The sequence below is a fragment of the Microtus oregoni genome, unplaced genomic scaffold, assembly GCF_018167655.1.
Source record: "Microtus oregoni isolate MIOR12 unplaced genomic scaffold, Mior012 000048F_ref0000485, whole genome shotgun sequence".
Lineage (NCBI taxonomy): Eukaryota > Metazoa > Chordata > Mammalia > Rodentia > Cricetidae > Microtus > Microtus oregoni.
This window is the reverse complement of record NW_024543222.1, coordinates 6258076-6281435: the sequence shown is the minus strand read 5'-3', so window position 1 is coordinate 6281435 and position 23360 is coordinate 6258076. Positions and strand designations below refer to the sequence as shown.

Sequence of the window (23360 nt, the reverse complement as noted above, 5' to 3'; positions counted from 1 at the left end):
GCAACGCCAGCCTGCGCCTCCTGGAGAAGCAGGCTGTGTGAGAGCTCGCTGGAAGGAGCCTGCTCTCTATGAACTCGTGGCTTAACAGAGGAACATGAAGAAAGAAAAGACCCAGACTCTAAGAAAGAAACAGAAACTCAGAGTTGGCCAGCTGGTTGTGTGGGTAAAGAAGCTATCCGCCAAGCCTGATGACCTGAGTAATGACCCTGGACCCAAACTGTGGGAGGAGCCATTCTCTGACCTCTGCACGTGAGCCATGGCATATTCACGTGCGCGTACATACACACACCATACATACACACACCATACACACACACACCATACACATACACACACCACACACACACCCCTACACACCACACACACCACACACACACACACACACACACACACACACACACACACACACACCACACACACACATTGCTATTTTTCCCCCAGTATTTTTGGGGGTGGGATGGTGTTGAGACCCTGTCTCACTTAGGTAACCTTGGCCAACCTGGAACTTGCTATGTAGACCAGGCTGGCCTCAAACACAGAGATCCATCTGCTTCTGCCTCCCAATGGCTGGGATTAAATGCATGTGCCACCATGTCCAGTTAAATAGAAATTTAATCTGGGAATGATAGTTTATGCCTGCAATCCAGGCACTCAGAAGGTTGAGATAGGACAATTGCTATGAGCTTCAGGCTAGTTTGGACTATACAGTGAATTCTGGGCCAACCTGGGCTACAGAGCGAGAGCTTTCTTCAAACAAACAAACGAACAAAAGTCAGATGTAGTATACGTCTTTAACCTCATCACTCAGACACCGAAGCAGGAGAGCTTTGAGTTCAAGGCCATCTGGGAATAAAATCTCAAGAAACAGAAGGGATGGAGAGATGGCTCAGTGGTTACAAGCGCTGGCTGCTCCTCCAGAGAACTCATTTTGGATTGTTTTGCACCCACATGGTAACACACAACTGTCTGGAACTCCAGTTCCAGGGGCTCCAACGCCCTCTTTTGATCTCCAAGGGCATTACACATACACTGTGCACACTCACCTGTAGGAGAAACACCTCTACACATAAAAAAAAGTATTTCAAAAACAACTTTAAAAAGAAACAGGAAGAAGAGGAGTGAGAGGCGGAGGAAAGAAAAGAAGAAAAAGGAAGAAGCAGAAAGAGGAATGCACTAGCGTTGCATGATAAGTGTGATTTATGTAAAATAGATGTGGTTTATGCAAAAAAGATGATCACAGAGAACTGCCAAGTTGCAGAGAGAGAATAATGCCATGGCTTGATACCAGCAGACTGGTGAATGAATTTACATTTGTGCATTTTAAGTAAAAACTATTTAATCTACATACATATATATATTTTTTCTTTTTGAGACAAGATCTCACCACATGGCCCTGGCTGGCCTTGAACTCACTGTATAGATCAAGATGGTCTCGAACTCACCTTCCTGCCAGACTCTTTAAAAAGAAAAAAAAAAGGTAAAAAGTAAACAAATGCAAAACAAAAGTCCTACTACAAACATTAAAAGCAACCTTAAGTGGAGGGGCGGGGCTGCTCACCAGATCTGTGGGAGTGCGTGCCTCCAGGGTCGGAATACATTAGTATAGATGAACCCTGGCTTTGCCTCCTCCAGAGAACAAGCTTAAAATGCTCTATTACCCTTCTTGGCTGTCACAAGGGCGTCATCAGGTACTGCATATCAAGTGATCATTTGACCTGTGCTGGTCATGGAGTGTGGCATGTATGTGTCACCTCTTACTGTCATTATAATTTCACATATTTATCATTAATTTCGTGTGTGTGTGTGTGTGTGTGTGTGTGTGTATACAGGTGGCTGTGAAGGTCAGAAAAGAGAGTTGGATCCCCTAGAACTGGAGTTACAGGCAGTTAGTTGTAGGCATCCCAATCATGTGGGTGATGTGTATGCTATGAATATGTTTTATTTTCATTGGTTAATAAAGAAACTCCTTTGGGCCTATAGCAGCACAGAATAGAGCAAGGCAGGAATTCCAAGCAGAGATAGAGGAGAAAAGGAGGCGGAGTCGGGGAGCCGCCACATAGCTGCTGAAGGAGACAGACACTGGAACCTTACTGGTAAACCACAAGCCTCGTGGCAATACATAGAATAACAGAAATGGGTTCATTTAAGATGTAAGAGTTAGTTCAGAAGAAGCCCAAGCTAAGAGGCCAAGCAGTGTTGTAATTAATATAGTTTCTGTGTGATTATTTCAGGTCTGGGTGGCCAGGAACGAACAAGCAGCCTCCACCTACATGTGAGTGGTGGGAACTGAACTTGGGACCTCAGCAATAGCTGCAAGCACTCCTACCCACCACCGAGACATCTCTCCCACCCCCTGCTGCCATCATTATTGACGATTATCAGCTGCATCACATATCTGAGGGGCTCTTATCCTCCAAACTTAACACGTTCGTCCCGAGATTGAACCTGGGTTCAACCTGCACGCTGGACTGAGTCCTACCACCAGGTTACACTCCCAGCCTAAAGCAGGATCTTCTGTTTAAAGGTCTGAGACCACCTGCTGATGAATTAACAGGGCAGTGGTTCCTGCCCTTGGCTTGCTTTGTACAATCCCCACGTGGCTAGAAATAGAAGCAAACATTTGAGGAACACGATTTCTAGTAAGGAGAAGGACGGCCACTTCACAACTCCAAAAGAAAAAGTTTATTTATAAAATACTGACAGTTTGACAGGACATGGGACTTCTCATGGTATATATTTCAAATCAATCTTTCTTACCTTTCCTTTAAAAAATAAACTTGCTAACAAGCTATATGACATATATATACTTTTTTTCCTTACAGATAGACACCTGCCATAATGAATACTCTCCCCATAATTTTTCATTATAGCTTTTAAATCAAAAAATAAAGATTTGTATGGAGTTTCGTTTTGGGAGTCTATATGGGTGAAGAAAGGTAACACATTTAAATGCTTTGGATTTGGTTCTATGGAAACAGAGAAGCGGGGCAGGGGGACTGTCCCAAGGGGGTGGGGCACCTGTGCTCAAGGTGTTGGTTAGGGTTGGTGTCCCAGTATGGGACCACAGAGGCACTCAGGAGCTGGTGGTGGCTGTTCGTGGGTCCCCTCCTTCCCCTGCCGATGGTTCACCTGGCTGGCTGCACAATGTGACACCTTCCCTGTGCCGTGTGAGAAGGCGAGGGGAGTCCCTGCCTAGGCCCGCCTACTGCGAGATTCTGGCACCCTTAGAAAAGCTGTCCAGGGTAAGCATGGACAACAAAGACAGAAGGCCTCAGGGAGCACAGGCTGGAGAGGCAGCCTGGCTGTTTCCTTGTTCCCTCTGACTCATGGCAGTGTCGGGTTTGGGGTGGAGAGGGCCTGGGAGAGGCAGCGTGGGTTTGTAAACTCCCTGCAGCTCTCTGGAGGAAGATGCTTCTGGAACCCAGAGCGGCTATTTGGTTAGTCTTGGCAATCTGGGTGCAGAGCCTGCAAGAATGCAGGAGGCACTGCCAGGAGAGGAAAGAGCAGCCCCAGCATGCTAAGCGTGGGCTTCTGAATACATTGCAGATTTCCTCAGGGCACAGAGAGAGGCAACACCGAAAGGACAAGCTCGGCATGTCCTTCTGCGAACCTGTTTCTCACTGAGTCACAAGACAACGTAGTAACCCTGGTCTTAGTGGCTGAGGAAACTGAAAGCTCCGCCTTACACAGGGTGGGCACCCACCACAATGTCTGGGTGGAATTCTTGGGACCTTCCACTGCTCAGCAGAAATGTAAACATGGGCCCGGAGATATCATAAAACAACCCAGAGCTCCATAGCTGGAAACCTACTAGGTGTCCAGATATGACTGGGGCGGTAGAGGCAATAATCCCCCTGGGCAGGTAGTGACTGAACGGAGACTTTTATCCTAGGCTCATCAAGGACTTACAGTTCGTGATGCGCCCAGCTGCTTGGGCAATAGGTCCCAGTGATGCTCCAAATGCCAGTGACCCAGGCTACCCGTGCCTCTTGGAGATGAGGCACATCAGAGAGCATGGCAAGAAGCCCTTTGCTACCACACATCCATGTATGTTCTGTGCATATCTTTGCATGCTTGTACATGAGCACACGTTTGCAGGTGCACATGGACATTAGCAAGGGTTCCAATGAGCACACAGAAGGGGGAGGGGATCTCAGTGCACCAGGTGATTCATTAAAGGCAAAGGAAAATTGCTGTCATGTGCAACACCACACACACACAAGCACGCACACATGCACACACACACACACACAATTTTTTTTTAAAAAAAAAGAAACAAAAAAGAAAAAAAAAACCAATTCCTGCTTCCTCTATAATGCTCCCTCACTGGGCTGGGCTAGGCTAATAATTCCCTAATGTAAACTGGGAACACCCTTCAATGGTTAAAGCCTCTAAAGACAGGGGGGAGAAGATGAAGCTGTTTGAAACAGTCATGAAGGACGAAAAGTAAGCGTGGCAGTGCGAGCTCAGGCAGCGTCTGCATGTGTGTGGCTCTGGAGATGCCAGATGCTGAAGGGGTGGGGATCCAGCTGACTGACAAAGTCCGAGGTAGCCCTGGGAACCTGACTCCCCAGGGGGGCAAGGCCTCTGGCCCTTTGTTGTCCTTTGGGGAACAAGGCTGTACTTCCTGGCTTAGGATCTTTAGGACCTGCTTAAGAGAGGTCACTGCGAAAAGCCATTGTTCGCAAACAGCAGTTGGGTCACCAGCCTGCTGACTTGGCTTCTGACATTTCCTGGGTCACCTATCCCAGGGGGCAGGTGTGTAGGGAGGAGCCCCCCACCTCCAGTAGCCAGTGTCCTTTACAAAGGCCTCTGACTCACATCTCCCTGACCAGTGAGAACTAGCAGTGACTAATTAGGGATTCCTGAGGAAAGCCATAGGCTCCCCCACTTGGGCCTCTTGATAGGGCCAGCAGTAACTTCAGTGTGTACTCCCAGCAAAGCTGGTCCTTTATTGAACTGGACAGGCCCCACTGGAGCCTCTGAAGGAGGTAGTCATGCATTCCCAGCAGTAGGCTGAGCCTCAGTCAAGGGGCTGGTTAGTGTCTCCAAGGACCTCAGCCAGCCCAGGACATCAGAAAACCTCCTCCCCAAACCCTTGCTTTAGATGCTTAAAGCTGATGTGAAGTTCAGCACCCCCACCCCACGGCTTTTTTCCAGAACATTCCAGGGAGTAACAGCGTTCCCTCCTCTCAGCTATTCTTGTCCCTCGATCCTGTCTGACCCGCCTCTCCTGGCTGACCAGCAGGCATCTCAACTGCCGTGTCCAGTTCGGACAGAGCTTCTTGTCTGGCCCCTCGTGGGTCCATCCCAGCTCTGGCTTCTCTGAACCTAGCCTGGGAGATGTTAGAAGGGGTTCGAGTGATCTTTGATTCTTTGTAAAGCCTCAGGACCTGGGACTGGGCCACCCTTTGGGCACCTGTGGGAGGAGACACGGGGTCCACAGATCTTGAAGTGAAAATGCTGGGCGAAGAAGTCCCAGGGTATCCTCTTGGGAAGGATTCCTGGCCCCTTTTCCTTACAGGCTCATGGGGGCAGGTGCGTGGTTAGCCGGAAGGTGTGCATACAGAGGGTGTGGGATGGTATATCAGAGCGAACAACCTTCCTACGCAGCTGGGGGTCTGAGCTGAGCTTCCTATCCTAAGCCCCCACACCCTGACCCCATTCCCTTTCTCTGTGTTAGGCTGGTGGAAGGGAAGAAAACAGTCAAGGCTTCATCCTTGCACCTCTGACTTCCTGCAGGACACCTCCTTAACGCTTGGCCCTAGTGTGGAGCCAGCACCTTAGGGGACATTCCCAGTTGTCACCTCTCCTTATCTGCATTCAGGGAAGTGAATCCAAAGGACGGGAGGCAGGGCTCAGTTATGCAGCTGTGTAAGGATTCTCTCCCAGCCCTCAGGCCCTCTTTCCTTGAATTCACAATTTTTTTAAATTGCTTTTTTTTTCTCTCCAGGAATGAGGAAGTTGCTAAGTGGATTCTCACCCCTTGCTTTTTCTCCCCCCCCCCCCCCCCAAATAAACCAAATGCTTGGTGGAGAAGTTGAACAAGGGCCGTGAGCCCTTGGAGGGTGTTGAGGCCGGGCAGGAGGCTGGCAAGGCATGAGACACCTGCCAGGGAGAGCCGGAGACAACAGGCAGGCTTCACCTCTGGGGACACCCATCCTTTCTGCAGAGGAGCAAGGATAACAAGATCTAGCCCACTGGGAAGGGTAAAGTTGGCTGCATCTCCATCTCTCAGCCCCACCTGCCTTATAGCCCCCTCTCTCCAGAGTCCCAAGCCCGTCTGTCCTCGGTAAAAGTGACTGGTCTCCAGCCCTCCAAACTGCACAATGGACCCCAAGGATGTGAAGCTGCTGCAGGTCACACACGTCCAAGTCCCAAGGGTTTCTTCCCCCGCCTCCTCCACACCAGCTTTGCTGGCCCTGGAATCTCTGGAAAAATAAACTCGAGAGGTGAAAAGTTGATCCAATGTCTTGGTGGGAGTTTCTTGTGTGTTTTCTGGCAGGCATTTTGAGAAGTGGCAAAGGAGGATTTTGGTGTTGTTTCTTTCATCCTATTTCCTCTTCTGATGTCAAACGAAGGATGAGAACCCGGCTATGGGTGCCCGGGAACCAGGGGCGAGGCTGCTGGGGGGACGGTAGAGGGTGCTCTGCTGACTTGGGGGGTTTGGGGGGTTTTGGGGCGTTGGAGTCCGGCTGGCCTTGGGCCGGAAAAGGCTGCCCTGCTGGGTGCTGTTGCTGTTGGGGACAGTGACATGGTCAGGTTCGCCAGAATCACTCTCTGTATAGCTGTAGGCCTGGGCCCGGGAGATGCCTTTCTGTTGGCGTCTCCACGAGTTGTAGTAGGTGGGGTCACTGATGTAATGGTTGACGAAGGAGTGGGCTTTCTGGGGGTTCGTGTCCACTTCGTACTCGCTGTCGCTACCCTAGGAGGACAGAGAACCAGGGGTGTCAGCGTCCTTGTGAGGTCAGGGCTCAAAGGCACAGCATTCTGGCTCCATTCTTGGTTCTACCTCTTTCAGGCCTTGGATCTTGAACATCTCAACCCCTCGCTACCATGGCTACCACAGTGTCCCTTCATGTCCCCCTCCCTCTCCCTTCAGGGAGAGCAAGTATGAGATGTCTACCATCAAGTGTTGTCCAGGACTAGAAGGCCATCTTTTCCCTTTGTGGTACTAAGGCTTGAAAACCAGGGCCTCGCTCATGCTAGGCAAATGTTCTACCGCCGAGTCACACCCAATCTCCCTTTCTAGTTTTTCATTTTGACACAGGGTTTCCCTAGGCTGGCCTTTAACTCACTTGCATCCTTCCTGCTTAGCCTCAAGATAGCTAGGATTTCAGACCTACACCACCGAGACAGACGGACCAACGCACTCAAACCCTAACCTTTATTCTTCCCAGTTGAAATAAAATTCACTTAACATAAAGTCAACCATTTTGAAGTGAACCGTTCAGCACTGCTTAGTCTGTGACACAGTGAGCCATTAGGTCTATCCAGCTCCAGGTATTTTGATCACACAAAAGTACATCCCTGGATCTATTAAGCCCTCTTTCTCTATCCCCCCACCTCCCCAACACAACCACACTTCTCTTCAGGAACACCTGCATGTTCTGGATTCTCCATACAGATGGGTCCACACTGTTTTATGTCTAGTGCCTTCTTTCAGTTCATTATTTTTCGAGAAACAACCTCATTGTTTTGTCCAAGATGGTCTGGAACATACTATATATCCCAGGCTGGCCTCAAGGGTCTGACAATCCTCGTGCCTCAGCCTCCTGAGTGCTGGAATCACAGATGTCATGCCCAGCTGCATCTGGTTTCCTTGACTTAGCACAATGATTTTAAGGACAGTTTCCATTTCTGAATCCTGACCATCCATGACAAGTTGCTACCCTATCAAAAGAATCCATCAATTCTTTTAAAAGATTGGTTTAATGTGTATGAGTGTTTTGCTTAGATGTATGGCTGTATACCATGTGTGTGCCTGGTATCTACAGGTCAGAAGAGGCAATGAATCTGGGCATTGGAGTTATGGACAGTTGAAAGCCATCGTGTGGGTGTTGGGAATTGAACCTGGGTTCTCAGAAAGAGAACTTAACCACTGAGTCATCTCTCCAGCCCCAAGAAACATTCTAACCTGGGCCACCCCTGTACTCTGTGACAAGAGATAAAGTTTGAGCTAGATTAAGAGTTGGGAACCCCCGAGGGCAGTGAAAATGCAGGTGCCCACCCTGAATACATGATTCAGGGTAAAAGCAAGCTGAAGTCAGGAAATCATCGTGAAAATCATGTCAACATGGGCTGGAGAGATGGCTCAGCAGTCAGAGCATCTCCTGCTCTTCCAGAGGACCTGGGTTTGCCCTCTTTTGACTTCTCTGGGCTGCTAAGCTCATATGTATGTGAATCACAGAAACACTCGAGAAAGAGTTTCAAATGCCAAGAAAAGCTCCAAATTCTCCTGTGATGATTTCGGAGGTCCTCCCCACCCCCATAAGCTATTCAATTATTCTTAACTCCGCTATGACATTCTGCAGTTCTGTGCACATGCGTCTTCTGCAGGAGACAAGTCAATCTGAATTGTAAACTCCCAATTGTGGAACTAAAATTATCACCCGCTCCTCCCCCACCCCCAGCTTCCAGCAATGTTTTGAGAGGGAATAAGACAACAGATGGAGACTCAGGGGAAGAGACCAGCTCGGATGGTGGAAGGGGTGGAAGGCACACTTAGCGACGTGCAGCTTAGAGGATGCCACCAAGCCTGCCTGGCTCCTCCGCATGCTTTGCCTTCCTCATTCCTGCCCACCAGTGTCCCTAGCTGCCCAGTTCACTACTTATGCCAACCTAAGGAAAACACACATGCCAGGGAGAGTGCTGCCAACAAAACCCAACTTGGCCAATACCAGGGAGTTTGGGATGACCCACTGCATCCTGTTTGACAGTGGAGAAACTGGAGGTGGCTTTGTTCCCCGAGACACAGGAGATGGAACGCATGGAGCGTTCTAGGGACAAAGTCTTCTGTGATGTCTAGACCCTCAAGAGAGGAAAAGCAGCTGGGTGGTGGTGGCACATGCCTTTAATCCCAGCACTTGGGAGGCAGAGGCAGCGGATCTCTGTGAGTTCGAGACCAGCCTGGTCTATAGAGCTAGTTCCAGGACAGGCTCCAAAACCACAGAGAAACCCTGTCTCGAAAAAGAAAAAACAAAAAAAAAAAGAGAGGCAAAGCTATGGTGTCTTCTCAGGCAGGTGCTCCAGGGGAGGCAGGAGCTGTTGGCCTGGCATCTCTGTAATGAGCGTTCACACCTCTGTTCTTCCTAAGACTGCCTCCGTGCGCATGTTACCAGAGTACGGACACCATGTAGCATTGGTGTTTGTGAGCACTAACGCTGCATGGGAACCGTCACCATGTGAATGTCCATGCTGTGCAAGTACTGATTCTATGGGTTCTGGTGTTGTGAGTACTGATCTTACGTGGGTACTAGTGCTACTGCTGCAGGGCACTGGTGCTGTGTGAGTACTGATGCATGAGCACTACTGCTGCAGGGCACTGGTGCTGTGTGAGTACTGATGCATGAGCACTACTGCTGCAGGGCACTGGTGCTGTGTGAGTACTGATGCGTTAGTGCTACTGCTGCAGGGCACTGGTGCTGTGTGAGTACTGATAATGCATGAGCACTACTGCTGCAGGCACTGGTGCTGAGTACTGATGCATTAGTGCTACTGCTGCAGGGCACTGGTGCTGAGTACTGATGCATTAGTGCTACTGCTGCAGGACACTGGTGCTGGGTGAGTACTGATAACACATGAGCACTACTGCTGCAGGCACTGGTGCTGAGTACTGATGCATTAGTGCTACTGCTGCAGGGCACTGGTGCTGAGTACTGATGCATTAGTGCTACTGCTGCAGGGCATTGGTGCTGGGTGAGTACTGATAACGCATGAGCACTACTGCTGCAGGCACTGGTGCTGAGTACTGATGCATTAGTGCTACTGCTGCAGGGCACTGGTGCTGAGTACTGATGACGCATGAGCACTACTGCTGCAGGGCACTGGTGCTGAGTACTGATGCATTAGTGCTACTGCTGCAGGGCACTGGTGCTGAGTACTGATGCATTAGTGCTACTGCTGCAGGGCACTGGTGCTGAGTACTGATGCATTAGTGCTACTGCTACAGGGCATTGGTGCTGGGTGAGTACTGACGCTTCATGGGTACTGGTGCTGAGTGATAGTTCATGCTATGTGACTGAGCACTGATTCCGTGACTACTATTGAGTATTAATGCTGCATGGATACTGATGCCGTGTAAGCGTCTGTTCTGTGTGAGTACTGATGTTATGTGAAGGAACGAGGATGCTGAGGCCCAATGAGTACTGCTGATGCATAGGTCCTGGTACTATGTACTGACTGTGTGCTGAAGCCCTGTTGTTCCAAAGCATGGGCATGCGTGATGTAAGGGCTGTTGCTGAGTGCTGAAGTGGACCAAGTGCAGAGAGAGAGGGAGAGAGGGTTTTGCTGGGACCTCAGCTTAGATCACCCTGATTTTCTGAAACCCACACTTGCTTTTAACTTGTTCTTACTCCCACCTGGAGCTCCTAGAGGGGAATGAGAGCCCCCTCCCGCCTGCCAGGGAGACAAATGCTCCCCAGACATCTGCTAATTTACAAGGCTCACCCCTCCTTGCTATCCCTCCCCTCCTACCCAACCCCTGCAGCCACAGCCTCTCCCGTTAGCCCCCTTCAGTAGCCATCTTCCCCAGGAAGGTAGAGCCTACAATGGACAGGCCCTCAGTCAATTCTCCATGGATTCAAAGCAGCACAATGTGAGCCGTGAGTGCGTGCGTGTGAGTGTGTGTGTGTGTGTGTGTCTGCCCAGCTGCCTACCCAGAACAAAAGACATATAGACAGGAGGGTTCCATATGCTGAGGCCAGGCTATTAATGCCCGGAGGCGGGAGGCTGGGGGTGATGGTGGGGGTGGGGTGGGCGTGGTGGGTGGGTAGGGTATCTCTCCTCTAGAAGGCCCAATCCATACATTTGTGTGTGTGTGTGTGTGTGTGTGTGTGTGTGTGTGTGTTTTGAGGAAAGAGGTGGGTTCTTCAGAGACTAAGAGACTGGAAGTGATCCCCTCCCTCATCTGGGCTACCAGAGGCTCCATCCTACCTGACCACATTCTGGGCACAGTGCTCTGCCCCTGCCCCTTGAATGTGCTGGCCTTTGAGGCCGAGTTGCTGCCTTCTGCAGGGGCTGCAGTCTTGGGGATTCGAGTGGGATAGAGTGATGCTGTAGTCCAGTCATTGAGGAAAAGCCCCAGATCAGTGTGTGCCACTCCTACAATGCCTGAGCCTCTGGGGTGAGAGGTGGTGTCCTGGCCCTAGCTAGCATGTCTGTAGCTGTCACTCAGGTTTTCAGCTTGGGGGACTGGTCTGTAAAATGGTAACTTGCGGCTAATCAGTCAAAAGGAGTCAAAGCAGGCAAGGGTAAAATAAAGTAAATGGTATTATTGGGGAGAAAGACTGGGGCAGGGCCGGCGCTTCAATGGGAGGACTCAGAGCCCCCTACGGAGAGATCAGGAGCAGCCAGGGATTGGAGGCTGCTTCAGTGATGTCACCAGAACGGGGCAGCCACCCAGCCCCTGCTAACCCACAGTAGGTGGGCCTGGTTTGGGGATGGGGTGGGTCCTCTCTGGCTTTTCTGGGGCCAAATCTGAAAGCCCATTCATCGACATCACCTCATACCACAGACCAGCGGAGGCTCTCTGTTGAGCACCTACTGGATGCCTGGCCCTCTGGGACAGCAGCCCTGACAGATGGGAAGGCTAGAAGAGAGGGTGCCCAGGAGGTGGGGTCGGAGCTGTTGGCCAGCCCCTCCCCCAGCTCCCCAAGGCCAAGGAGGAAGGGGGGTGGTCTTTGCCTCAGACAAACAGAGCAGTTCCCGCCTCCACCTCCCTGAACATCTGTTTCTTCTCAGGGTGGGGGCGGGGGGTGAAAAGAAGGAGCGCGGGGACCAGGGGCCCCAATGACAGCTTTCTGCTCTCTCTCAGGAACTGAATGCAGCTTCCCAGGAGCGGGCAAGCACAAAGGGGCTTTCAGGGCCTGGCCTGTCAGGCCATCAAGCGACTGCTTCAGTTCCCTGGCCTCTTAACAGCTCTTCAGAGCCATTCAATCAGCTATTCCCGGGTCTCATGAGAAGGAGGGCAGATGCCAGGCTGGGGGATAGGAGTGGGGGAGGGACCCAGATGGAAAACCAACCCCAGAGAAAAAGCTGAAACCCAAAAGAGGAGACAAAGCCCCTTGCTTCTCTGCTCATCTCCAAAGGTGTAGGATGAGAAATGACCCAGGGCTTTGAGACATGTTTGAGATCTGAGACCAGGCGCGCGCGCGCAGTGTATTTTGAGGACACAAGTAGGTCCTTCAGAGACTAAGAGACTGGAAGTGACTCCCTCCCTCATCTGGGGTCCCAGGGGCTCTGTCCAACCTGACCACATTCTGGGCACAGTGCTCTGCCCCTGCCCCTTGGATGTGCTGACCTCAGAGGCAGAGTTGCTGCCTTCTGCAGGGCTAGGGTGACGTCATGCTAAAGGGGCTCCTGAGAATCGTCAGAGGACTCCACTGATGTCCCCTTGAGGGATGGATCATTTGTCAGAGCTCTGGGTTCCCCGAGGGAAAACAGCTTGAAAAATATCAGCTTAGACAATGTCAATGTGAATTCCCAACCTGTGCCCTTGCAGGTAAAGTGATGGCCTACGATGCCTAGCTGTCAGGGATGTCTGTGGTCAGTGGCCTTGAGGGAGCTTCCTGAGATAGGTCTGGGGTGGATGTTGTCCTCAGGGTCGGCAGGATGTAGATGGAGTCTCAGTGACCTGTTCTCCTGAGCTCTGTGACCAGGAGCTAGATGCTTGACATCTTTATCTCAAGTCTCTGCATTCCCAAGTGCTATGTGGGAAACCAACCCACTACCACGGTGGGGCTGTTGGATGCTAAATGAGATGCATAAGGCAGGGGGCTTAGCATGGAAAAGCCATGGCAAGCTTTTCTGCCCTAGAGACCTTTCTTTTTGGGCTAAGGAGAATGAGAGACAGACAAAGCCTTAGCTGACCCTAAACAAAACTGGACAGAAGCATCCTGGACATTTGCTGCAAGCAGAGGCCATGCAGGAAGGGGACCTCGTACCTGACTCAGACCCACATGGCTCCTTCTGCGCCTGGCCCAGACCTGTACATACCAGACTGAATGCCAGCTTCTTCTGGGACCCCTGTCCCCACCCCCTGCATCCCTCTCCTGCATGCCTTTGGGCAGTGACCTTTCCCCCAGGTCTCTTTTCCTTGCTTCAACTTCCTCAAACCTTACAGGAAGCAGAGAGAAGTTTGGACATCCCTTTCTTCCTACAGTCAGTCATTCTGGTCCCGTGATGGGTGGGTGGGAATTGAAACACGTGGTTACTTATGCACAGGTAGCCTTCCAGACCGTAACAGGACGTCACAAAGACTCTGAGTCTGCACCGAGTTCCTCAATGTGCCTGACCTACGTCAAGTTAAACTAGGGAAGGTATAAAAGGGAGTTGGGGGCTCTGAATTTGTTGGGGGGTTATATATGTGTGATACCCCCACACCCACTCACTCTTTCAATTATTGTATTAGTCTAGAAGTGGTCATAATGCCACCAGTACCTTCTAGGGACTCTGAGGACCAAGCAGTATCATTCACTCCCAATTCTTGGAGCCCATCCTGACAACCAGTAAGTGTTCCACACACTCAATAAATGTCATATATGATATGATTGGTCCAACACATTTTCTTTATACTTTTCCACATAGGTTTAATTCTTTTCAAACGAGCTTGAAGCCGCCCGACCATGAAACTGCTAGGAGCTGGAGCTCAAAATCAGAAGGCACACGCGGTGGGCTCGGCGTTTCTTTTCCACTGGCACGTGTTTGTGTGCTAAATACGCTGCTTTTTTACTACTGTTATTTTGAAAATGGAGTTGGAATGCAGCCATGGCTGCATTTTGAGACAGCCCATCAAACACGCCACAGGCAAATCTCTTTGTGCAAGCCTTAACTGTGCTCGGGGCTCTTTTCGCTAGCATCTCTAGAGGCACGGCCCTGGGTCCTTGGGAAAAGTCAGTCTCTTCCTCTCACCCTCCACCCACATCATGCTTGGCGGCCTCTCTTACACTGCATCTCATCATATATGTTTATTTTTCAATCAAATTGATGCTTTGTTTATGACTGTCTCACAGGAGAGAGGCGGGATGCATTCACACCAGTTGTGGAGAACGGGACTCACAGTATAAGCCAGGCTGGCCATACAGGCTCATACATAGGAGACCTGGGGGAGGGGACAGCTCAAAGAGGGAGTGATTCTCTAAAAGCCAATGACACTGAGGGGGAGTGGTTGCTGATCATCAGGGACCCGCATCTGTCATCTACCCAGGACTATCATTGGGGGTGGATATGCTACACTCTAGACCCTGACTGATCACCCAGAGAGCTCTCGGAGGGAGGGTTCCCAGATGTGTGTAACAAGGGTGTCAGAGGGATAAGGTCAGCTACTGTACATCCAGGTCTAAACCCTGCAGATCCGAAGGAGCACCTGGCGGTCACAGCCATGTCTCCATCACCTCCATGTCCTGAGAGTAGTTTCAAGAAACGAGGCAGAGGCCAGTGATGTGGTTCAGGGGTAAAAATCTAGCATCTGGGGGACCCTAAGTTCCATTCCCAGGACCAGAGAGGCAGGAAAATCTGAGAGAAATCAGAGACAGCCCCACCCTCTATGATTCTGCTGGAGCTGCTCTAAGCCCCGGGATAATGCAGAAACACAGTTCCCATGGCTGCCAATCCTAGAAGTATAGAAGAAAGCCACCCAGATGAGTCAGGGTCCCGTGTTCCTGGTAATTACAGAGCAGCAAAGCTGCTTGCCTAGGGTCCCTTTGATGACACTTAAGAACCTGGGGATCTGGCTATTTACCAGCAGCCAGGCAAATAGTTTATATCTTAAGGGATGCAAAGCTACACACGGGGTAGGTGTTCTCTTACACCATGGTCTCGGTGTCTTCCCAGGCACTCCTGTCCCTGAGATGCCAGGGTTCTAGCACAGCCTCCTGGAACCTGGGTTCTCTACAGTGGTGCTAAAGCCAAATGCTTGGTTTTCAAGAACACCGTGAAAACCTGAAAGACCTGATTCCCACTTTGTGCCTTTTCCTGAGCCTGTGAGGAGCTGCACGGCTCAACTTCATCTTGCTCAGCGTACCATGCTACCCGCCTTGTGAGGGTGAAGGGTTACTAAGGACCGTCCCAGACACGGGGTGCTAAGAGACAGAGTGGACTCCTTGCAGGTTTAGGCATCATATTACAGCCCAGGGCTACCTTTCGAATGAACATATCCCCACTGCAGCCCTCTGGAAAGATGGGACTATCATTCAAATGTACAAGCAAAGCTCTGTGGAGAGGTGGGAGGGTGTGAGGGGGGTAGCAGTGTTGAGGGTGTGGGAATAGCGTTAGTGCCTAGAACATGTTTTGCATGTTCTTTAACGGTGGGCTTGATTATATTTCCTCTTCCTGGGTTTTTTTTTTAGAAACTCTACAAGTTATTTGTAAACATGACCTAGAGGGAGTGGAAATAAATGTCTGGTTCCTTTAGATGTCTCGCTGGACAGATTGGGAGACCTTTTAGCATGCTAGGTAAGTACTCTTATCCAATGAACAACATGCCTAGCCCCTCCCCCTCCTCCTTTTTTTGTTTTGTTTTGTTCTTTGAGACAGGGTTTCTTTGAGACAGGGTTTCTCTGTGCAACAGTCCTGGCTGCCCTGGAATTCGCTTTCTACACTAGGCTGCCCTCGAACTCACTGAGATCCCTCTGGTGCTGGGATTAAAGGCCTGCTCCACCATTGCCTGGCCCTAGCCCTCCCCAACACTGCACTCCTTTAGTTAACTCTTTATCTTCGGTACCAAGGTTCCTCATGAGTCAGAGTTACTGAGAACCCAGGATACGAGGGGGGGGGGCGGGGGAGGGAGTTTGGCGAGTGTGGGAGACCAGGCTCTCAGGTCTCAGGTGACCACGCTGAGGTAAACTCTGAGCAGGGCAGGAAGTGGTGGTGATTGACCTATGAATGACTTCTGGAGAGCTTCTCCAGGCCCTTTGGTCTTTATAGCACCAGCCAAAGAAGAAAGGGAGCGGAGGAGAGAGGGAAGGAGGGGGAGGAAGAGGGAGGGAAGGAGGGACGGAGGAAGGTTGGCTGTGTGATGAGACACTGTTCATCCCTTCATCCCCATTGGTAGCAGCCACACTACCTGTCCGGTCACTGACTGAACCCTTGTGCCCCTCACCTGGGAGTCTGAGATTTCCGAGGGTTTCTCTGTCAGGCTGCTGCTCTCGGCTGGAATGAGGTCATTGTACTTGGTGACATCTTCATCAGAATAGTGTAAGCTGCCTGGACTGGGCCTGGGAGGGGACCTAGGGAGAGAAGGGAATGAGGCAGAGAGGTGGCCTCAGATAGGTCTGGAGGAACACAGGCTATACAAGCCCCTCTGTCCTGGGTTCTTCCTCCCTGTGGCCACACTGTGTCAGCCCAGGCCCTACAGAGAGAGGCTTGGAGGAAGAGGAGGGAGAGAAAAGGATGCCATACTTATGTTCTTGACCACACAGGGCAAACAGTATGTCTGTCTGTGTGCCCAGGCACACACAGCATCACTGTGAGAGCAGTTCAGGTTCAGTTTGGGTCTGGTTTGTTGAAAACAAAATTTTTCTCATTCCCATGGGGGCACAGGAACATGTGAACCTCTATGTGTGTGTCCTATGAGTAGGAGAGTCAAGGAGACAAGGGGAGGTGTGGCCGTGGGTAAAATGCCCCCTTGTTCCCTGTGGCAGGCTCAGGATCTTGCTCAGTGGGGCTGTGGTAGCCATGCTGGCCTTGGGTGAGTTTAACCACAGCTTCAAATGCCTCTTTCTTTGGAAGGCTGGATTGGCGAGGGATGAGAGCCTGCCCGCTCGCCCTCAGCCTTCCCCTCCGCCCCCTTGGCTTACCCCTTCAAGGGGAGACAGAAAGACACTTTGTGAAATTCCCTCAAGAAGCTGCCCCGCCTCTCGCAGCCCGCTGCCTCCAGTGAGCCGTGAATGTCAATATGGCTGAGGCTGGAAACAGGAGTCCCTCTGGCTGTGGCCCCAACCTCCTTTGAGCTTCTGGAAGCAAACAACTGCCTGGATCCTATCAGAGGAGGAGCAGGCGGGTCCCAGGAGCATTCCCTGCCCTTGCAAAGGGGCAGCCTGAGGGCTCCAGGGAAGCAAGATCAGGAGAGACTGGAGTCATGAAGAAGTCAGGAGTGGGAGTTGGCTCCCACCAAGAGCCTCTACTTTTTTCATTGTTTTGGGCTTTTGAGAAAGGGTCACATGCAATGCAAGCTGGCCTCAAACTTTATGAAATTTAGGGATGCCCTTCAAGTTCTGATCCTTGTGGCTCTGCCTCCCAAATACCTGCCAGGATCACAGGTATGGGCCAGCACACCTAGTTTCCAGTGTTAGGGATCAAAGCCAGGGCTTCATGCATGGCAGGCGAGTTCTCTGCCAGATGAGCTATACCTAAAGGCTTTTCCAGGCTGTTTCCAGAGGCTGAAAGACGGTGGCAGGAGGACACCCTCAAACAGAAGTAAGTCAAGCTCGGGGAAGAAGGTTTTACTCTTCCCTTGCCAAGGAGGGCATAAGCAACAATGGACCAGTTCCTGGTACCTCCCACTGGGTGCTTCAGCTGGGTCCAGCTCTTCTCTGGGGTATACGGCCATCTCTAAGGCCAGATACTAGTGCAACTGACTCCAAACAATTGTAAGCTGGCTTCCACAAGGCTGTATGTTTCAGCATTCTGCAGTCATCAGCAGAACTGTTAGTACCCACCCACCTCCTCATGGATTTTCTAACATTCCCTAAGCTGTGGCTAGGTTTGGTGGGACTAACACAGACCCCTGGGGGTGCTGCTGGGGTCCTTCATGACCTTCTGCTGGCCATTGGCAGCCCTGAAGCTTGGATGCTATTTCCCTGGACCTGGAAGGCCAAGCGGGCATTGCATGTTCCATGCTCCTCCCCAGCAGGCACAAGAGGCCCTCAAGCCTCTGTCCTCTGCCCCCACATGCACAGACAGACGACAGTACCTGGTATACAAGCCATTCTTCCTGCAGAAAGAGTTCTTTACGGACAGCCGCCGGTTGTTGAGCTCCAGAGCGGGAAAACTGCTTTCATCCAAGCTCAGCATCTCCCCATGGCCAAGGGCTCCTGACTTGGTATTGCCTCCTAAGGATGGGGTGGTGGTGGGGATTGGTACCCATCAGACAACATGGCCATTCCTTTCCAGCTCCATTCTCTCACTTAGCCCGCATGCTCCTTTTTCACGCTTGTTAGCATCAAGACCCAGATTAGAGCTGGAGGTTGTGTGGAGGAATTCCTGGCTGTTCCACCTGAGAAGATGCATCGCCAGGAAAGAGACCTACCTCCCCCCCCCCACCAATGGGAAGGAGACCCTCAAGAGTCAAGTCTGCCATTAGGGGGTGCAGGCTGGCTCACCTGAGTCTGTCTTCTTGGAGTACTTCTTGCTCTGACCTCGGATGATGAGTACAAAGACCAGAAGCAGGATGAAGATGAGGCCCACTAGGGCTATGACGACCAAGAACCACCATTCCTCATAGAAGGGGCTGGCTTTCTGGGCTGCAGTGGGGCAGGGGACAGTGTCAGGCCCAGGGTACTCCATATCCCCCTGCCACAGACTTTCCTGTTCCATTTGGGGTTCCATCAACTGTTCAAGGGTGTTATGGGTAGATGGGGCCTGTGCACTCAATCCAGCTTTGATCTGTAGGCAAAGTATTGCCTGAAGGACTGTTTCGAGCAGAGTTTTATGGTTTAATTGATTAAGAATCCCCTGGATTTATTAAGGAATAGTGCTGGGATTGATTAGTGATGTCTGTCAGGGGATCAGGAAGAAAAAATAGCAGTATGTTAGCTGCTTTTGTTTTTCACTCTCTTGCCTTGGGCAAAAGACTTTGATAGACAGACTCTGTGTGGGAAAGGATGCTTTTCTGGCATTTAGGAAGTCTGGGAGAACTACTCTCAAAATTGTAGTTTTTCTTCCTTTCCTTCCCTTTTTTTCTTTTTTCTTTTAAACTGATGACAGAAAGCCAGGGAAGTTGGGAGAGAGATCACATGTGTTTTTTTTTTTTTTAAATGCCCCTGCCAGGTAGGGCTCCCTTTCTACCAAAGCCCCCTAGTAATTTGCTTCCTGTACCCAGAAACTCCTAATCCATATCACTTCCAATGAAGAGATGGTTCTTCTATTCTTGTCTTAGACTCTTTGTTTTCTATAGTTTCGTGCTGTCATCTGAGCATAGGAGAAAGTATGTGGGTGAAAAGAGGAGCTGGGTTGCTAATGCCCCACCAGAGAGCAGAGGCACAATATGAGTTGAATTTCTACCTTCATATTCCAGTGGTCAGTGAGTGACCAGGGTCATAGGTGTAGGCCTAGTGTCCTGTATGGACCCAGAGCTGAACTAGGTGAGAGGAATGAAAGAAAAGGGGAAGGGAGACAGTGAACATGGCCCACCTGGGTGCCACTCAGCGAGGTCTCAGATGGCACCAGGATTAGCCCATGGCCCGCCTGGGGCTGTCTTTTGGGAGTGGGGTGGAAATGGCTTCCATGGAAACAAAGTTTATGACTTGACTATTCCATGGCCTCCACGTTCCCTCAGAACTCTAAGCTACATCAGGCTTGGGACCCAGAGTTCACAGTTAGAGGGACTGAGGGACAGACAGACAGTCCATTTGGATGACAACCTTGATGCTTCCGCTTGCCCGATGTCTGTCCCCCCCCCCCCCCCACTCCCCCGCCACCACCGCCAAGCATGTCATCAGGCTCTTCAAGGACTCTGATCTGTCACGCTAAAGGCTGGTACCTGGCACAGACTGAGAGGGGCTGCTGGGGGTGCCAAAGCCATAGTCATTGACCGCGATGACCCGGAAGTCATAGCTCACGCCTGGCTTCAGGATGTCCATGCTGAAGGTGTAGGAAGTGACCTCCTTGGGGATGTCCTTGATGAGGATGTCCCAGAGCCCCTCATCTGCAGGAGCACAGAGAGGAGGCACCGTGAGGTGGCGGAGCCTCAGATTCTCCCGCCTCATCTGGTTCTTGCTGTACCTCCCTGAAGGTGGGTCCCATCTGGGCAGTGCCTCAACACTGTGCCTGAGCCTCCCTGAAGGTGGGTCCCATCTGGGCAGTGCCTCAACACTGTGCCTGAGCCTCCCTGAAGGTGGGTCCCATCTGGGCAGTGCCTCAACACTGTGCCTGAGCCTCCCTGAAGGTGGGTCCCATCTGGGCAGTGCCTCAACACTGTGCCTGAGCCTCCCTGAAGGTGGGTCCCATCTGGGCAGTGCCTCAACACTGTGCCTGAGCCTCCCTGAAGGTGGGTCCCATCTGGGCAGTGCCTCAACACTGTGCCTGAGCCTCCCTGAAGGTGGGTCCCATCTGGGCAGTGCCTCAACACTGTGCCTGAGCCTCCCTGAAGGTGGGTCCCATCTGGGCAGTGCCTCAACACTGTGCCTGAGCCTGACTCTTAGGAAGTCTTGTGGATGTTGGGAGGGGGTGTCTCTTAATCTTTTCTTTAAAACTAAAACATTTGAAAGCATGTAAAAAAAAAAACATCGTGCAATAAATTCTCCAACAATCAAAGCAATACAGCCTGAGCACCCTAATCTGAGAAGCTAAACTCTAAAAGCGACATGCCTATGATCTTAGCAGTCTGGAGGTCAAGGAAAAAGAGGACTCCAAGTTTGAGGCCAGTCTGGGCTGTACAGTGAGACCTAAAAGAATAAAAATAAAATCCCAAATGTTCCCAGACAGAAACATTTTGAGACCTGTAACACATCAAGTGGAAAGACCACACACGATAAAACTTTACTTCACAAAGTATTAAAATAGTGTATAAAATTAATTTTAGGCTAAGTGTACAAAGTATATCTCATAAGGAAATTTATGTTTAGATGTGGGTCCACCCAAATAATATGTGTGTGTGTGTGTGTGTGTTTGTGTGCCTGAACATGTGAAACCATGTCTGGGCTCCTTTCTATCACTCTCCACCTTTTCTTTTGAGACAGCACCTGTTATCAAATATTTTTTTAAAGATTTATTTATTTATTATGTATACAACATTCTGCCTCGATGTGTGCCCGCACGCCAGAGCAGGGCGCCAGATCTCAGTACAGATGGTTGTGAGCCACCATGTGGTTGCTGAGAATTGAACTCAGGACCTTTGGAAGAGCAGCCAGTGCTCTTAACCTCTGAGCCATCTCTCCAGCCCTGTTATCAAATCTTGAACTCAGCAATTGGCTAGACTGGCTGGTTATGGACTATGGGGATCCCTGCTTGCCTCCATCTCCCAGTACCAGGGTCCCAGATTCAACCTCAGTTTCTCCATGGGTGCCAGGGATCCATGGCCAGCAAGCACTTGGCCTACTGGGCCATGTTCCTCACCCCATCATTGGTACTTTTGAGTATCTACTTGGGTATTACCTACACTATTTTAATTTTAATGGGTCTCATTTTGTAGCCCAAGCAGACCTGGCACTTACATTCCCCCTGCCTTGGTCTCCTCTCTTGTGTCTTTTTGTTTAATCTCCCAGGCTGTGAAATTCTCAAGGGCAGGATCATGCCCGGCTTGTCTTTGTTTCTTTATAAACTGGCACTTAGCTCAGACACTTTCCCAGTGTGTGTTAAACCAAGGACTGCAGACTTTCCCCAGGGTTTGTCATAGTATTATCAGTAACTCAGTGCATAGTTCAACATTTCATTCCCTGAGATGTATTGGGGTTCAGCTCCTCATGTAACTACTGTAAGCTATGAAGATGTCCCATGCCCTCAAGCTGACGCTCCTGTGTAAGGCAACCCAACTGGTGGTGGTGGTGTGAGTTTTAAATTTTCAAGTCCACAGCAATGGCAGGAGGTAGGAACTGCTATTCCCGTTTGAGAGATGTGAGAACCAAGGCTCGGAGAGCTTAGCTCACCTTCCCAAGGTCACACCACTGTGGGTAGCCCACAGCCTGGCATTTTCTACTGAGTTACCTGACTCAGCCTGGCACTGAATTTCCTCCTGGTGGCCAGGAAAGTGCTGGGTGTAACTGGTGTTTGCTAATAGGTGCTGCCTTCTAAAAGCTGAGCCTCCTGCCTGCTGTTTGTACCCCCCCTAATTAACCCCCCCCCGCAACACACAAACACAAAAAAATGGGGTCTGGGCAGTGAGAGAAGCTGCTGGAATGTCCCTCAGTGGCCTCTAGTCCTCTAGTCAGCAGATGTGTGTGTGTTGGTGGGGGGCAGTACACAGGCCTGTCAGTCCCCAAGTAAATCCCCCCCTAGCTCTGTTTTGCCTGGCAGCTCTCTGGCTTGAAGCAATTAGTATGTTTAGTTTAGTCTGTGTAGAAAGAAGCGCAGCAGCCTGGCATGGTGGTGCACGCCTTTAATAGCAGCACTTGGGAGGCAGAGGCAGGTGGATCTCTGTGAGTCTGAGGCCAGCCTGGTCTACAAAGCGAGTTCCAAGACTGCAAAGGCTACACAGAGAAATCCTGTCTCTAGACAGAAACAACAACAAAAACCCCCACAGCAGTGCAGGGGTATTTTGCTGCCTCCAGAGCTATTTCAACTTGTTAGCATGGAGGGAGGATAAAAGGGGCAGACAGCTCAGGGGGGGATACCCATCTCTGAAAAGCAGCTCACTTTCCAACAGTTTTAGGGGTTGTTCTAGCATCCTGCTGGCTCCCTTCCACACTTTCCAATCATCCTCCCCTCTCTGGAGCTGCTGACTTTGGCCCTTCTTGGCATGCCACTGAGTGCTGGCTCAGTCTAGCCTCCATTCCACCGGTGTGCACCAAGTCACAGCCCCCAAGCTTGGAAGGGCAGTGGTTCATGCTGGGCCTCCCAGGGAATACTGGAAAATCAACAAGCTGAGCTCCAGGGCCAACATGCCACAGCCTGGCACCAGGTGGGCCCGCTTGGGCAGAATAAGCAGGCACAGGCCTTGGTGGGTAGATGCACGTGGAGGCCTCTGGGCCAACGCAACAGCCGGTGCTGGAGGTCCAGGGAGGGACCATCTGGAGTTGGGGGAGAGCCAGTGCCACCTGTGGCGTGGGTGATACGGTGGATCTGAGGTCTTTAGATGCTTAGCTACTCTGGTTAGTGTAAGATAAGGGCAATGGTGTGTGTGTGTGTGTGTGTGTGTGTGTGTGTGTGTGTGGTGGCTTCCAGGACCTCCCAGAGTAATTTACTCTTCGTTATTGGGGTGATGAGCACCAAACTACCCTGAGGAATAGAAAGCCTGTGGTGGGGATGGTTTAATTGTCCATAAGTAT

At 50.9% G+C, this 23360-nt stretch overlaps 1 protein-coding gene across 2 annotated transcripts in view; it reads right to left on the bottom strand.

Annotated features, from left to right (window-relative positions):
- Window positions 1-2659: 2659 nt before the first annotated feature.
- Sdk2 (sidekick cell adhesion molecule 2) overlaps window positions 2660-23360 on the bottom strand; it is a 157225-nt gene continuing 136524 nt past the window's right edge. For both annotated transcript variants that reach the window (XM_041635933.1, XM_041635934.1), the window contains 5 exons: window positions 19919-20083; window positions 18540-18680; window positions 18131-18269; window positions 16319-16445; window positions 2660-6925 (listed from right to left, as the gene is read on the bottom strand). In XM_041635933.1, the coding sequence (XP_041491867.1) occupies window positions 6572-6925; window positions 16319-16445; window positions 18131-18269; window positions 18540-18680; window positions 19919-20083 (926 nt within the window). In that variant the 3' untranslated portion in view covers window positions 2660-6571. The remainder of the gene's footprint in view (window positions 6926-16318; window positions 16446-18130; window positions 18270-18539; window positions 18681-19918; window positions 20084-23360) is intronic.